Source organism: Archocentrus centrarchus, chromosome 5, assembly GCF_007364275.1.
Source record: "Archocentrus centrarchus isolate MPI-CPG fArcCen1 chromosome 5, fArcCen1, whole genome shotgun sequence".
Taxonomy (NCBI): Eukaryota; Metazoa; Chordata; class Actinopteri; order Cichliformes; family Cichlidae; genus Archocentrus; species Archocentrus centrarchus.
The window spans coordinates 26,847,378-26,863,778 of NC_044350.1; the positions used below are offsets into that span (position 1 = coordinate 26,847,378).

The 16,401-nt window shown below is 39.5% G+C and overlaps 1 protein-coding gene across 1 annotated transcript in view; it reads left to right on the forward strand.

The window, feature by feature from the left end:
- The first annotated feature begins 340 nt into the window (after nucleotides 1–340).
- asic1b (acid-sensing (proton-gated) ion channel 1b) overlaps nucleotides 341–16,401 on the forward strand; it is a 184,571-nt gene continuing 168,510 nt past the window's right edge. The window contains exons 1-2 of the mRNA XM_030730358.1: nucleotides 341–760; nucleotides 10,634–10,829. Of these exons, the coding sequence (XP_030586218.1) occupies nucleotides 399–760; nucleotides 10,634–10,829 (558 nt within the window). The 5' untranslated portion in view covers nucleotides 341–398. The remainder of the gene's footprint in view (nucleotides 761–10,633; nucleotides 10,830–16,401) is intronic.

Sequence of the window (16,401 nt, forward strand, 5' to 3'; positions counted from 1 at the left end):
TCGATAATCTTACAGAAGTGTGCAGGAGAGGACAGTGCTGGCATCTATCCATGCGCGCTTTTTATTGTTATTACCATTATTATGGAACTGTGACCCTAAACGAGGCAGGAAACAACGCATGTTTCTCCCATATTCACTTTTCCCCAGGTGTTTTCATTTAGGAAATTTGTATTTCGAGGATATTTGAGGTAAAATGCTCTAAACGTGGAGCAATTTTGCCGGCTGTCAGTGACGCAACATCTCACACAGACTGCATGAGAAGTACATGCGTAGAAGGGCGTGAACTTGCAGCCACTAACCTCCTCCTCATTAATAAAACATCTACTTATCTATAAAGCCACTTTCCTCTTTTTGCAACCCCGCACCCATCATTCATCTAAACTCATTTCGGGGACATAATGGATCTTAAAGCGGACTCGGAGGACGTGGACTACAGGCGGCCGGCTCCCATTGAAGTTTTCGCCGCCAGATCCACGCTGCATGGCATCTCGCACATGTTCACTTACAAGCGGATGTATGTCAAGCGCACGCTGTGGATTTTGTTTTTCCTGGCCTCGATGGGTGTGCTGGTGATGGTGTGCGTGGATCGGGTACAGTTCTACTTCGAGTACCCCCATGTCACCAAGTTGGATGAAGTGGCGGCGTCACTCATAATATTCCCCTCAGTAACCTTCTGCAACCTTAACTCCTTCCGCTTCAGCCAGGTGACACGCAACGACCTGTACCATGCTGGGGAGTTCCTTGCCTTGCTCAACCACAGGTGTGTGCGTCTGATTGCCATTTACAGTACCTGTCTATGTGTAGGCTTGCTTATTGGTGCTTTGATATCAGCACTAAATCCCCACCTCACCTACAGCCCAACTGTTTTTCTGTTACGTAGCCTAGTTTGTGACAAACCAGTACTGAGCAGCCTGGCTCCAATGGAACACATCTGTGTGGATTTAGTATATGCTGATTCAGTATTTGATTGTGGCCCCTGCATTAATGTGATGTAACAGTTTAAAAGATAGTGTTTCAGCTAAATGTTTCTAAGTTGTTGTTTCTAGTTTTTTTTTTTTTTTTTTAATCTAGTCACATTCTGGTACAGTTATCATGAAACTGAAAATAACTGGGAGCTCAAGAAATAAAGAAAATCCCTGGACCCGTTGACTAAATCTCTATATGTCTTCTTTAGGCAGTCTCTATTTGGAAGCAGGTTTTATGCTTTGAAGCCCAGCAGCAGTGTATGAGGTGCCATTTAACTTTGAAGCTTAGGTATACTCTGCATTGTTTTAACTCAAATCTTATCTCACATGGAAGAGCAGAGCAGAGTTTTACCACCTGTCTCACAGACTGCAGCTGTTAGGCCACTGGAGGATATCCAGACGGCATTAACAAAGCATGCAAAACCTTTCAGAGCTCTGACAACTGATGATTGTCTCTAGCATGATGTATGTACTGTAAGTAAAAAGGGGTGGGGGTCGGGGGTGGAGTGTGGTAAAAAGCTAAGCATTAGGCTTGGTCACTTAAAAATCTAGTGACATTACGTATCTGCTGTCCACTGAAAGCCATACTGCACACATGCTGCCACAGCTGTGCAACCCAGTGAAACAACATGAAATCTAGCCCTAAATCCACCTGTTAAAATGTGCTGATAACCTGTTTGACCAAAAAGAGGGGAGAGTGAACACATCTCAGTATAGATGCTATGAATCCCCCAAGTAACGGATAATAGATGAGCTGTTTCTAAGTGTTTAATAAAAGATGATGATGGAGAAAATATTGCTGGTGCAATTCCTTGCCTCATCATCTTACAGTTCATGTGATGCAAATATAAATATTGGATAAGCAGAGGAGAAGATTTTTAAACCCCTGCTGACAAAGTGTTGAGAGACGTGCATGATTCACAACTGCCAGTCCCTCCCTTTACACTTGTTGCTTTCTGCCATGCTTTGATCATTTAGTCTTGCGGCAGCCATGACAAGCACACTGTTTCATGTTGAAACTTTTTTTTACTTTGAATTCCTTCACTTTTTCTTCTCTCTGCCGTCCAGATTAAACTGATCACAATATTACAATAATCCTCCTCTTTGCAAATTCACACACATACACATGCATGCACACACACACACATAAAGATTGCTTCCTGCACTTATACAAAGATAAAAGATCTGAAATATACAAACACATCTAAATATCATCTTAAACTCATTTTTTCAGTTTATTTTTAGCCTATTGATCTACAAAGCTTTGCAGCCCCAGGCACAGAGTGCGACTGTGCATGCTGTACATGCTGGAATGACATAAATCCAATTTCCTATTTTCATACTGAGTATCATTTTTCTGTGACCCCTATATATAAATATCCATATTATGGGTTATAACTTTACAGGATAGCAATATATTCTCTGTCTTGCGGATGCAGTTTGCATGATTTGTATGGTATAGATTTCAGTTTGCTTCTGGGTTGTCTGTCAGCAAAGAGCAAAGCATTAAAATATAAATGTAGGCTTCCACCTTGTTGATTTGTTGGTGCAGGTTACACCCCCCCCCCCCAAAACAAACAAACAAACAAACAAAACAAAAAAACAAACAAAAAAGATATAGAAAGCAGAACATTAAAGCAGCCAAACTTGCTCCAAGTGACTTTGGGATGAGTTGACTTTTGATGGAGGGAGGGGACTACAAGCAGAGGCAATTAACTTGTGTCTCGTAAGCCGTGTGATGAACAAGTCTTTATCCCCGTGTAATTAGTGCTGTTTGTTAAGCTACAGAGTTGTGCCACTGATGAACACTGTCATCTCCCTCTTCCCTTTTTCTTGCCTTCTCAGTTAGTTCTGCCTTGAGTGGGGGTTAGGATAGGGAGGGCATCCATTTTACATTTTGGAGTTTATATTATTATTTTTTATTATCATTTCTTTTTTCTTTTTAAATGACAAGGACAGTTTTTTTTTATTCACTGGTTTCAAAGGGGGGTGAATTACTAAGGGATATGGAAGAAGAACAGATACATTAGGAACATCTTTGAATCTACAGATTTTAAACTATGCATTGACTGAGCAGAAATTTTTTTTTCAGTGGTAAGCATTGTGATAACACCAGACAGGTGGTGGGTTTGGACAGAAAATGACAGAATACAAACAAAATGCCATGTGGCTGTGGGTCAGTGTCCATCACTGTCTCAGGAGGAAGATGCAGGCAATATCCACCCTTGCAGTGATGCCAGGCTTTCTTAGACACTGACATTCATAGCTGAGCTGCTAGAAATTTCACCTTAACCTACTCCATTCTAGCAATTTCTAGACAAAAAAAAAAAAAATCAATCACTTTCGCATTGTATTTTCTCAGGTTGAAGTTACACTTGGCAGTGCAGAACATTAAGAGTAAATTGCTCAGTTTTATTTTTATTATGTTGCAAAGGCAATTAAATGATAATTAGCAAAAGAAAGGTCATTTTGGGAGAGGTGTTGATTATGTGGTGTGTGCTGCCAAGAAGTGTTAGATCAGCTCATGAAAATCAGAGAAGCACGTCTTCTGCTTACACAGGTCTCGGGCTGAAACATGTTTCCTTAGCTTGCAAACATGCTCTTAATTCCCGTAAGCTATGTGTGAAATGTAATGCTCGATAACTTTGACTGCGTAATCTGTCTCAGCAAGATTGTGGCCATATTACGGATTTAAGTGGTGTAAAAAAAAGAAAAAAAAAAGAAAAACTGCACAGATGAGGGTACTGGGAGGCCAGGTCATCAACCGGAAAAAGCTGATTTTTCAAATGTGGTTCATTTGCATTTATAGTGTACTGTGACTGTTTACCAGAGAGAAGATTACAACCGTGGAGACACAGAAATGTTTTGCATGTTTTTACCATATTTTGCGACTTTGGTTTGTTTGCGTATTGTTCATCGGTACAATAAAGATTTGTTTGGGTTTTCTGTGCCTCGTGGCGTCCCTAGCTTGCATTCCTGTGACCTTGTCCAAATTAGAAGAATAACTGAATCACAGGTGCACCATCATGAAGATATGATTACCAAAAGTCACCCACCAGGAAACACTGTAGATATTCATTTTCAAGGGCACTGCACAGACAATCCAATCCTTGTTAGTGTATGCGTTCAATTAGCGCTAATTGGATAATTACCTGAGATTATAGCAAGATGTGTTCACTGTTGTGTCACACGGCCTGAGGTATTAACACCGATGCAAATGTAGTGCCTTTGTTTTGTTTTTTGTTTTGTTGTTTGTTTGTTTTTTGTCTGTGTTAGAGAGAGAGAGAGAGAACACTGTCTTGTTACCACAGTCTCACTGTGAAAGTCCACTCTGAAAATCAGTGGCTGCTTGTATTTGCTCTCTCTTCTCATGAGGTGGCAAAGTGTTGCAGATGGTCCTTCATTCGTTTTAGTCCCCACAAGAAAATTAAAGTGCTTGTGGCCCATAATCCAATTTAGTCTCCCCCTCCCATATGTAGAGAGTTTGCAGTGATTGCTTTAGGGAGCAGTGGCAGGGCAATATTAAAAATCTACCCATATTATTGTGATTGTATGCGCTTCAACTAAAGCCTCCTGACTTGAGGATGTGAGCGTGGCATCTTAAGTGCTCTCCTGGCAGCTTTGTGTTTCCTATAAAACAGTGGCTCAGGATACAATTCAATTAAGTTCAGAATATACCACAACAGGCTGTATCTTCTTATTAGAATAAAGTGTGACAGTGTTGTGATGTAGTTCCCATGTGGGCAAGAATACTGGAATAGTTTTGAGGTATGATCGTAAGTGTTTTTTTTCTTGTTTTGTTTTTGTTTTTCAGCTAATCCCAGGATTAGCTTTTTCAAAACATTACGGACATGATCAATTGTAAATGGGCTCACTGACAGATTTATTACTACACCACCATTTATACACTGCTCAAAAAAAATTAAAGGAACGCTTTGAAAATGCATCAGATATCAATGGGGGTGGGGGATCATGCTGGATATCTATACTGATAAGGAGTGGGACAAGAAGGCACATCATTTGATGGAAATGAAAATTATTACCCTACAGAGGGCTGAACTCAAAGATACTCCAAAAATTAAGGTGAAAAAATTATCCAGCAGGCTAGTTCATTTTGCCAAAATTTAATTGCAGCAACTCAAAATGGTACTCAATAGTTTGTATGGCCCCCACATGCTTGTATGCATCCCTGACAATGTTTATGCTCCTAATGAGACAATGGATGGTGTCCTGGGGGATCTCCACTCAAATCTGGACCAGGGCATCATTGAGCTGCTGGACAGTCTAAGGTTCAACCTGGTGGCAATGAATGGACCAAAAGAATGTCCCAAAGGTATTCTATTGGATTTAGGTCAGGTGAGGTCAGGGCCAGTCAATGGTATCAATTCCTTCATCCTCCAGGAACTGCCTGCATACTCTTGCCACATGAGGCCGGGCATTGTCGTGCACCAGAAGGAACCCGGGACCTACAGTACTGCACCAGTGTAGGGTCTGACAGTACGTCCAAGGATTTTACCTAATGGCAGTCAGGGTGCCTGTAGAGAGCTGTGCCTCCATCCATGGATATGCCTCCCCAGGCCATCAGTCCGGCCTGCAGACCAAAAAATGGCCCGAGCTTGGATTTTATATGGACCACGCGTTTAGTCTAAAAAAAAAAAAAAAAAAAAATTATATTTTGGCCCGACGGCACAAACAATGAATGCAACTCAGCATGCAGTCCCGCTTTTTTAACTCATGAAGGCAGTGTCATGTCACAGATGCCAACTGCTTCAAAACCACAAAAGGAAGAATGATTTGACCAATCACAGCCCATGTTGTGTGATTTGACTTGGGTGGGGGTCATAGGTGACACAGGGGGCTCTGCCGGTGTAGGCTGCCGATTTGACACATAATGGCTGTGCGTCAAATAAAAACATCGGCAAAGCAACCTCTCCTGCAGCTGGAGCATACTGAGCTTAAGTGTGACAGTGAATGTCACAGCCAACACCAGCATCTTTCTCGTGTCTTTTTTTTTACCAGTGTTGTGCCAAAAAGTGATTTTCAGCATTTGCCAGAATGATAGGCTGTATTTAAACTGGTGTGAATGACGTTTTTGGCCTATAATTTTGAATCAAACGTGTCTCATGAATGATATCAATTTATTTTGAGTATGAAAGAACACTCTTGTCACAAGGTAGAAGGTACAATCACTTTTTGGCAAAGTGTCTTTTATATATTCTTTATCAGGGTAAAAACTCTAATTTTTCAGATAGATCTGGCCAAGAGGGCAGCAGACGTTGCAATAAATAAACCATCACAGCTCTATAAAGATAGTTAAAGTGGCCAAAAAGGACTGGGTTGGTTATAGATACTTGCAAAACAGATCATTATTTTATATATAAGCCCCTCATAAATCCTGTTGACTACAGTCTATTTACCGATATAAGAAAAGACATTACAAAAACACACATAATTTTTTTGGCACAATACCAGCAGCTGAATAAGGTCAAGTTTCCAGAGATGTGAACATGTGCAAAGAAAATGGCTTGTTTGGCTCCACATATTTATGTGTGCAGAGTTTCTCTGTTCTGATCTTAAACAAGAACCACTTGAGATCAAGACTAAATGACTCCCGCCTATGTGACATTTTCATGCATGTCTACCACTGCTCTGGAACCAGACCTGCCCTGTGTGCTGAGATCCAGATCTCAGTTTCACCCTTTGCATTAGTGTCAGTGGCTTACCTGTTGCTGTGTTACCAGAAACACACAGTTCTATTTTACAGAGTTTCTGTATGTTTTAATTATTAAATAGAATATTTATATGCATCTTTTATTGTTTATAATAATGTCTTTAGGGACTGTTGGTCCTCAGGCACTGTCACATTATCAAATCTGGCCATCCATCAAATAAGTTTGGACACCCCTGATGTAGAGTAACTGCCCGTCTCCTGGAATCTCCTCCAAGCTCTTGAGTCTGTGCTGGGAGACAAAACAAACCTTCTAGCCATGGCACATACTGATGTGGCATCCTGGAGAAGTTGAACTACCTGTGCAACCAGGTATCTCCTCATTCTACCAGTATTGACACTGACCCTAGCCAAATGCAAAACTAGTGAAAAAGCAGTCAGGAAATATGGAGGGGAAAAATGTCAGTGGCCTCCACCTGTAAAACCACCTGTTGTTAATTTCATTAACACCAAAGTAACTGAAAATTATTAACAACACCCTCTATGACTTAAATGACAGGATCAATGTCCCAGAAGGTTAATTGACTTGATGCTATACTCTGTTTAAACAGGGTTCCTTTAATTTTATTGAGCAGTATATATACTGCTATTGCCAGAAGGTTTGCTGTGTCTCGCACCACAGTCTCAATATCATGAAGGATATTCCAGGAGAAATAGACAGGGCTGTAGAAGGTCTTTAATACCTCAGCAGGACTGGTATCTGCTCCTTTGTGCAAGGAGGAACAGGATGAGCACTGCCAGAGCTACAAAATGACCTCCAGCAGGCCACTGACGTGAATGTCTCTGACCAAATATTCAGAAACAGACTTCATGAGGGTGGCCCGAGGACCTGACATCCTCTAGTGGGCCCTGTGTTCACTGCCTGGCACTGTGGAGCCGATTGTCATTTGCCATAAAATAACAGATTTGGCACCGTGTGCTTTTCATATATGAGAGCAGGTTTACAATTTTGAATTGCTGCAATAAAATTTCAGCAAAGTGGACTAATCTGTCACATGATTTTTTTTTCACTTTAATGTTCGCTGTGTCTTTGAATTCATTACTCTGTAGGTTGATCATTTTCATTTCCGTCAAACGATGTGGCCTTTTGTTCCTATCACATTACCCAGTCTATATGGGTATATTGTAGATATCCAGCATGATTTTTTTTCCCATTGAGAGTTTTTTTTTTTTTTTTTCATTAAGATCTGATGGGTTTTCAAAGTGTTACTTTAATTTTTTTGAGAAGAAAAAAAAATCCTCCTTGGATGTCGTTCCTGAAACCTACTACATATAATGCAGAGAAAACTGGATAAATAAAACTTTAATCCTTATGCTAGAGTAACTTGAACTCTAAATGATAGATGATAATTACACACTTGTGATTATCATTTTTAGCTCATCCAGCTGAATGACCAACAAGCTTGTGCCATGGCAATGCACCTATCCTTCCACAGGTCACAAGAATCGCTATTCCTCGTAAAATATTGGTCATTTTTTGGTGAAACATTCGCAATGATCACCTAATGGGTCTCTAATTGTAATCAAGGTCAAAGTCAGGGTCACATTTGTCTCTAACATTTATCTTAGTTTGTGCAAGACAGCCAACCTACAGCAAGAAAACACCAGCTAAATCATCCTTGGAGTTCCTTGATGATTTAGCCCATATGTATCCCTTTCAAAGAGTGTGTGAAACACGGATAGTTTAAATTCAGGAAGCACCCTTTCTCCAAAACAAACACAGAAGAAAATGTATCACTTTCTTTCAGTACTTTACACACTCCAATAACCTGTAAATTGTGAAGACTCACGAGCTAGATAAACTACTATGTTGCAACTTATTTCTCTACATTTTTCCTTCCACATTGGCTTCATTCTACAGTAATATAAACCCAGTATCGGTGATAATCATTTAACTGTACACATCCCTGATTTGCCCTGTAGTAAATTAATGAAAAGAAAAATATACTAGGGAATAAGTAGCAAGTAAATAGACTTTCTTTGATTTATCATTGATATTAATCAAACGTAGTGGTTGACTGTCTTGTTTTGAGACTGTTGTGACATAGCAGATCCTGTTTTTTTAAGCAAATTCTGGAACAAACTCTTATTTATAAAAAATAAATACCAAAAACTGCAACCAGCAGCTGGTACTCCCATTGAAAGCTTAAACTGCAACAATAAAAAAAAAAGATGTTACAGTCCACTAGAGTTAATCCTAGGTGATTTGTTAATGTTGAATTTTAAGACAGTATTGGGTGGCATTTATTTGAACTTGGCAGAATAATAGTGCCAATTTTATCAGTCAAAGTACTGTGAACTCCATTCAGCATGAAACATGACCGTCTCTGTTCGGTGTTATGAGCATGGGAAAGAGAAGCAACCCTTATTTTAAATTACAGCACATCCACCTCACGTTGTGAACATTTTTTTTTTTTTTTCATTTAGTCTGTACCAGGCAAACAGCACTGTAGCAACAGCGAAACATATTACATTTCTTGTAATTTGGTTTGGACAAGAATCAAAAACACATCTCCAGTTGAATATTAAGGCAGTGCTCCCAAAGAAATAATCTAACATTTCATTTTTTATTCATGGATCGGCTTACATTATTCCCATCATCAAGGGACAAAATCTTGTTCATTATCATAGACAAAACTTGACCTTGTGGAACTTTAAAAAAAAAAAATCTATTAAGTTTTACCACCAATTATGGTTTGAAATAGTGCCCATGCTTATGAAATAACTCTGCTGTCAGTGTCCACAAAGTCATTCACAGATTTACTGTCAGGTCAGCGGAAGAGAAGGGTACGCATTTGTCTTTCTCCGTCTCTGGCCTTCACTTCTTCAGCTTGGGGATAGGCTTATTCATGTTTTCCAGTGCAAATTGAGTTGGCCAATTATAACAATCACTATTATAATATTACTGCTGCCATCTTATATTACATATGAATTCAGGACTTGAAGTAAAAACCTTACCTTACCAATTTGCAGTAATTTAATCTGGAAGCAAGAGAAGTTGTGCTCTTCACTTTCAGTGTCCTACAAAAATAATCTCACAAGTGTCTGTCAGTAGTGCTTAATTTTAGCACTCTATAATTTGGATGCTTGTACCACTGATGGCCCTTCGCTCAACAGGGGTCATCAATGGGCCGCCTCTTCACCGAACAGGGCCATACTGTTTAATTGAGGTTACTTTGCATCAGTGAATGACTGTGAGCAGGCACTAGAGGTTGATGGTAGCTGCCAAGCCATGGCATTTCATAAATGGTTTCCCCAGTGTTTTGTTCTGTTTCATTTTTGTGTGCATTGATGCACGCAAATTATTCCTTCTTTGTCACACTTTTTATGTGTCTGTGGGGAGAAATGAAAGAGTGAACCTCCATTTTTGACTGTGAAAAAATTTGCAGCAGATGTTATATGAAGGTTTTGTTTTTTAAAAAAAACATATTTTTATGTTAAATATTATGCCTGAAGGATCATCAACCAGAATGCAGCATTCTGAATGTTATGTTTTTCTACATGATCGCTCTGCCACCACATTTAACCCTAATTGTTTAACCGACTGATTAAAGTAATTGTGTGAAACAAAATCTTCCTCTTCAGTGAATAATGAGTTGCTTTCTCCTTCTCCATGCCACCCGTAACGGCTGGTATGCCACAGCTAAGCTGTCAGTTTCACAAAATGTCATGATAATATTGAGAGAGCTTGCTAGTTGCTGATCTGACATGTTGTCATATACAGAGCCAGTCAAAAGTTTGGACACACTCACCCAGATTGGTACTTTATGTATCCTTTGGTTAAGTTTGAGGGTGAATAAGCTGTTGTCTTTGTTGTTTGCTGTCTATCTAACTAAAGAAAAACAACATTAAATATGAAATTCTGAAATAAATTTGCTTAGTTGTGCAAATATGCATATTTTTGATCAGCTTTAACTAAGTCAAGAATCTTGCTGTCCAGGCATGAAATTCGGGACCCACACCTGTTGGAGGAAAATGTCCTGCAGATCCTAAAGGAGAGAGTGGACTTTGGCAAGTCTAAGCCTTGGCCTTTCAACATGCGTGAATTTTATGACCGGACAGGCCACGACATTAAGGACATGCTGCTTTCCTGCTCATACAAAGGGGAGGAATGTGCTGCTGAAGACTTCAAAGTGGTGAGTTAAACATCTTCTAAAGAGTCAGCCGAGACCTGCCAATATACTGTATGGGTCATCCGTTCATACTAGCAATACAAGATTCAAGATACAATAGAACCTGTGTTGAGCACTGGTCACTGAAGTTTGCTGTTGGGAAATGACTCGGGAAGATATAAAAGAGAATTATCAAGACAGCTTTTTTACAGTACAGTTGGCGGAGCTCCATCATTCCAGATCTTTCACCGCCTCCCCTCAGGATCAGACAGAAAACCACACTGTAACCGACACTGTACACTGACCAGGAGCTGCAAAGTGTGGTGATATTACACATACTGCTGCAGGGCCCTGCACAATAGCGTTATTTTGTAAGTTTAGAGAATATAAAAAGTTGAGCAACACTCTCATAAAGGCTCAAAACCTGATCTTTGCTGAGCCCAGGGCCAGTGCCACAACACATTCTATGCAAGTATGACGTTAGAACAGATTGTCACTGTGAAATATTTTCTGTTTGTATCTTATCTGCTGAATGTTTTCAGATATCCAGTTATTACCTGAAACCTGTGTGACCTTAATATTTGCCATAAAGTATCCCAATGACTCATCACATAAAGCTGCTATACAAGCCGCTTCGGTGTTTACATTGTATTGATTGTGTAACCGCAGTTGACAGCAGTTAATGTACTCTTTTTTTTTTTACTGATTATATGATAACTGATGCTGACTCTACACTTAATCCACAGGCAATACACTGAATTCTGTGGTAATGTAATACACATTTTACTGACTATGAAAATTAAAGATAAGATACACAGATATGAATGTGTAGACACATTCTGTTCATTTTTCTGACCTTGTAGTTCAAGGTTTACTGACAGTGCATTTGAGCAGCTAATTAAACACAGGTAAGCAGTTGTGTATAGGCAACAGAGGAACTGGAGCATCATTTTTAAATCGTCGACTATTTTCTGACAACAGTTAAGCTTTTTTTTCTTTCATCTATTTAAATGTATTTCCATTTATAAACAATGACCTGCAGACTGAACAAGTCTCAGATACCTGCTATACTAGAAGGCTAGACAAATTGGTTGTTGCCTTCAGAGGCCAAGTCATGAGACTAGCGGTGGGTTGCCAGATTGCTATTTGAGTAACTCTGGGAGTGATTCCTGTAAATGAAAGAAGCTGATTTAAAATCATACCATAAAAATATCAAAATCAAGACCTCAACCTGTAAAGAATAAGAATTAGAGAATAAGAGTACCAGAGGATTGTAGGTAGACAACAAGGAAGCTTTAACAAGAAGAAATGTGTTGGGTTGACAGTTGCAAAGAACCAAACCCACCCACCCCACCCCACCCCCACACACACACATACAAAAAAAAAAAAAATCCAATAAGACACATACAAGTGTGACAATAAAATGTTGCACATTACAAACAGTGGCAGCCTGCTGTGGGAGTGGGAGCTAGTCTTAAAAGAACAGCAATTCAACAGATGCTCATGCAGGTGGCAAGCGAGAATCACAGTGTATTAATAAATTGATATCTCTTGAGAATCCTGTCATGAATATGATCTAATACATCCTCACAATGTGGTGGAAAGAAGCTGTGAACAAGCTTAGTAAATTCAGCCCTCAGTCCCACTCTTACATTCTGTGTCCTTCAGTGATCCCCACCCCCACCCCCACCCCACCCTCCCCATGTCGTATAAAACCATGTAGTTCAGAGGTGGGCTGCATGGCTCACATGGTTTGGTTGGTCTAATGTGCTGATGTTTTCACATTTACTGTAGTTAGTTGCGCTTATAGCAGATGGTACTTCACAGCGCTCTGCTGTATTTGTACAGTCGTAGACCTGGATAGAACAGCTCAGCAGAGAGCACTAATGGTGTGGAAAAAACCTTCAGTGTGATAGAAAAAAGGGGGGGGGGGGGGGGGGTAAGGTAACCACTCTCACCAGCCTCTGCCTCCAAACCCCAGGGCATGGAAACAGTAAAACTGTGATTAACGCTGTCGGCAGCTTCTTGTTGTTTTCTCGCTAGCACCGGCAGCGTGGCTCACTAGGCACTCCCTGGGTGTTGAAGATAGCCAGAAACAAAAGATCACTGCTACATATGGCACCAGGGAGTCCAGGTTTATCACATTATCAGTCCTCTGATAAAGATGGGAGATTAAACAATGGTAAGCATGTAATGCAGCTCTTTTCCAGTGCAATTGTGAGAACCCAGAGTGTAATATAGTCAAATTTTCTCAGAGGTCCACAAACATGGACATGTAAGAGTTTGTATTGTATCATAATTGGATTTAATGTTGTTATTCAGTTGAGGTTCAGGTGTTAAGTCCACCATTATCCTGTCAGAAGAATTGTGTCCTTGTCAAAAGTCAAATATCCTGTGAGATCCACTGTCATATAACCAATTTTTAAACATTGCTGCTGGATATATTAAAAATTAGTGACTCATTATCTCTTACCGTGTTTCCCCTGCTGCAACTTTGTCCTTCAGAAAAACATCTGCTAACTAGGAATGCAGATGGTTGAGCTCGGATGATATTAAAGAACACCAGGAAATAAAACTTTCACATGAAAATGAATATCAATTGATGGCCTACGGCCTCCAAACCATAGCTGCATGAGATAATAAGGAACCATAAAAAGTGAACAAAATACCAAGACCAGAATTTGATAGTTTATGGGTTTGTTTGTAATTGATGGTGCGATAAATGGAATTCTGAACTATGGAATGTCTCCCTAGAGAGACGGCATCTACACCACCTCACTGCCTTTGCATTTCACTTACAGCCAAAACCATTCATAATATACTGAATGGCTATAATACACTACAATAAGCCAACTGGTACGGACTCAGGACTGCACCTTACCTTTATTTACACTTTGATTCCTGTATCATTTTAATAAAGCAGAGAGTCAAGAGTTTCAAAGGAAGGAATTCACATACACCAACAGAGAAGCTCAGATTACTTCATTCTCTGTTAAGTACTGCATTACTCCATTCTGTCTTAACATAGCAAACAGGTGATTGTTGCTATACTAATGTTCTGAATTTTACTTACAGAAAATTTAAGAAGACACATAAACTGACACATAGAGCCATTATAAATGTACACCATTTTAAGAGGAAACCTACTGAGTATATAGTCTGTTTTGCTGCATCCCAGTGGAATTCCCTGCAGATAATATGTTGATCGGCAATGTCACAACCTCTAAGTTATTCCATTTTGAACACTTAAAGACACCCACATCCAACTTCAATCACCAGGGAGAACTTTAACAGACTCATAACTTTGCACTCAAAAACTCAAAACTGAAGCTCAGGGGGTTGACAGACAGTGTAAGAGAGAGACAGACAGTACATGAGAAAAAAAATAGGAAGAAGAAAGAAACAGCAGGAAAAGGCCAGATAAACAGAAAGTGAGGCCCAGATAACAACAAAGTCCTCAGGATGAAACTGAACATAATGGTCAAGCGCTGCAGAGAGGCACAAAGACACAAAACAACAGCTGCCACAGTAGGAGCAGCAATAGAAGCACTATCAGTAGACACAGGTTTGTGCTCATTTTAACCTTTTGGAGACTGCAGAGCTCCATTGTGTCTGCCTTTTACAGCTGCCCATTTGTTTTCCCAAACGCAATGAAATATGGCACTTCAATAGGTTTTTCCTTTCCACTCCTATGTTTTATGTCGCAAGAGCTCAGCTTTTATTTAAATGGATAGAAGAACAGAAAAAATATTTTAAATACAGTCATTCATAGTGGTGTCTTTTGTAAGGTCTTTGGCTGTATAGAACTAAATTTTGATCAGAATTATAAATTATTTGTTTATCGCAAAGCATAAGCGTTCTTTCTGCATTAACCTGTACCCTGTTAACATACAGTACTGTGCAAAAGTATCTAGTCCACCATCTTTGCTTTATATTTTGCTTCCAAGGTGCCAGACTTTCATTTTTAAATTGGTCTTGATTAACAGTTCTCCAGCTAGTCTGAAGTTATTTCAAAGTTTTTCTTTAGACATTGGCTGTTTTTTCACTCATTTTCAGTCCAGTCCTTGTACTTGACCATTTTCAGAAGATTTTTTTAAGTCACTTAACACAGACTTATGAATCATTCAAGCACCTAAAAGGCACTTAATTTAAGGAATGAACCAGCATTGTATCTACACATAACAGATAACTTAGCAAAAAACCAATTTTAAATTGAATCTTTAGGCAACTTGTCAGTTGATTCTATGAACAATGCCAAAGCTGACAGTCTGACAGACATAAAATAGCATTTTTGCATATTTTAAAAGATTTGAGGAAACTGGACGAGTAGAGGACAAAAGCAGAAGTGGCAGGCATAAAAAAAAAAAAAAAAAAAAAAGAGCTGTATCCAGCAGATAAAGAGTATCTGAAAGTCATGTCATAAAAAAATAGTAAAAAGAGCCAACAAAGGCCTGACCTGGGAAATTCACCTGGTCCTGCCGTTGAGCCATCTACTGTTTGCTGAAGCCTCATCAGAAATGGTCTCAGTGGAAGGGTGGCTGTCAAGAAGCCATAGGAGGGAAATGGGGAGAAAAGGCTGGGTAAGCCAAATTACACAGCAACTGGACATGTTGTTTGAAGTGATTAATCCAAATGTGAACATTTTGTCAACAGTGTCTACAGTCTTGTAAAACACAAGACTGTCATGGTGTGGGGCTGTATTTCAGTTAGTAGTCAAATTTGATGGTGTTTTGAATGCAGAAAAGTACTTTCAGATTTTGGTCCACCATGCTGTACCATCTGGAAAGCATCTGATTGGCAACAGCTTCATTTTTCAGCATGACAATAATCCCAAACACACTACTAGTACAGTAAAAGCATACCTGGATAGAAAAAACAGTGAAACACTATGAGTCATGGATTGGTCTCCCCAGAGCCCAGACCTAAATATTATTAAAGCTGTGTGGGATCATCTTGACAGTGAATAAAATAAAATGTAGCCAACACTCAAAGAAGAGCTTTGAAATGTCCTTCAAGAAGCCTGGAGAACTATTCCTGAAACTCCTTAAAGAAATTACAAGAGCGCTTGCTTAAGAGGGTTAAACTGTTGAAGACTAAAGGTGGTACCAAACCAACAACAGCCACTGCCCACTCAATAGGATGGAGTACAGCGCCCTTATTTCCCAAGGGGTTGCCACAGCAGATTGATCTACATATTTGATTGGGCGCACATTTTTATGACACAACCTTAATATTTTATCTGCGTTCTTTCACATAAGGAAAATATATTAAACACTACACCGTGGAGGCAACCAACACCCCTTAAATATCCATCAACCCACCCACACATCAAAAATGCTTTTATTAAACAAGCTCAAACACTCGCATTTTGAGTGTGTGTGCATGTAAAATAAAATAATTATTATTCAGTGCATTTCAGTCAGTCATTTGTTCAGAATGTGTTAAATTAAACAAATTAAAAAAAAAAAGATTATCATTCAACACTATTAACAGCACAGTTTGTCCTGTTATATGTGGTGTTGACTGCAAGTGTAGAAGATCTGAGGATGATCTGATGAGCTCAGCTCTGAGGATTACTTGTTGAGTGAAAGTGCAT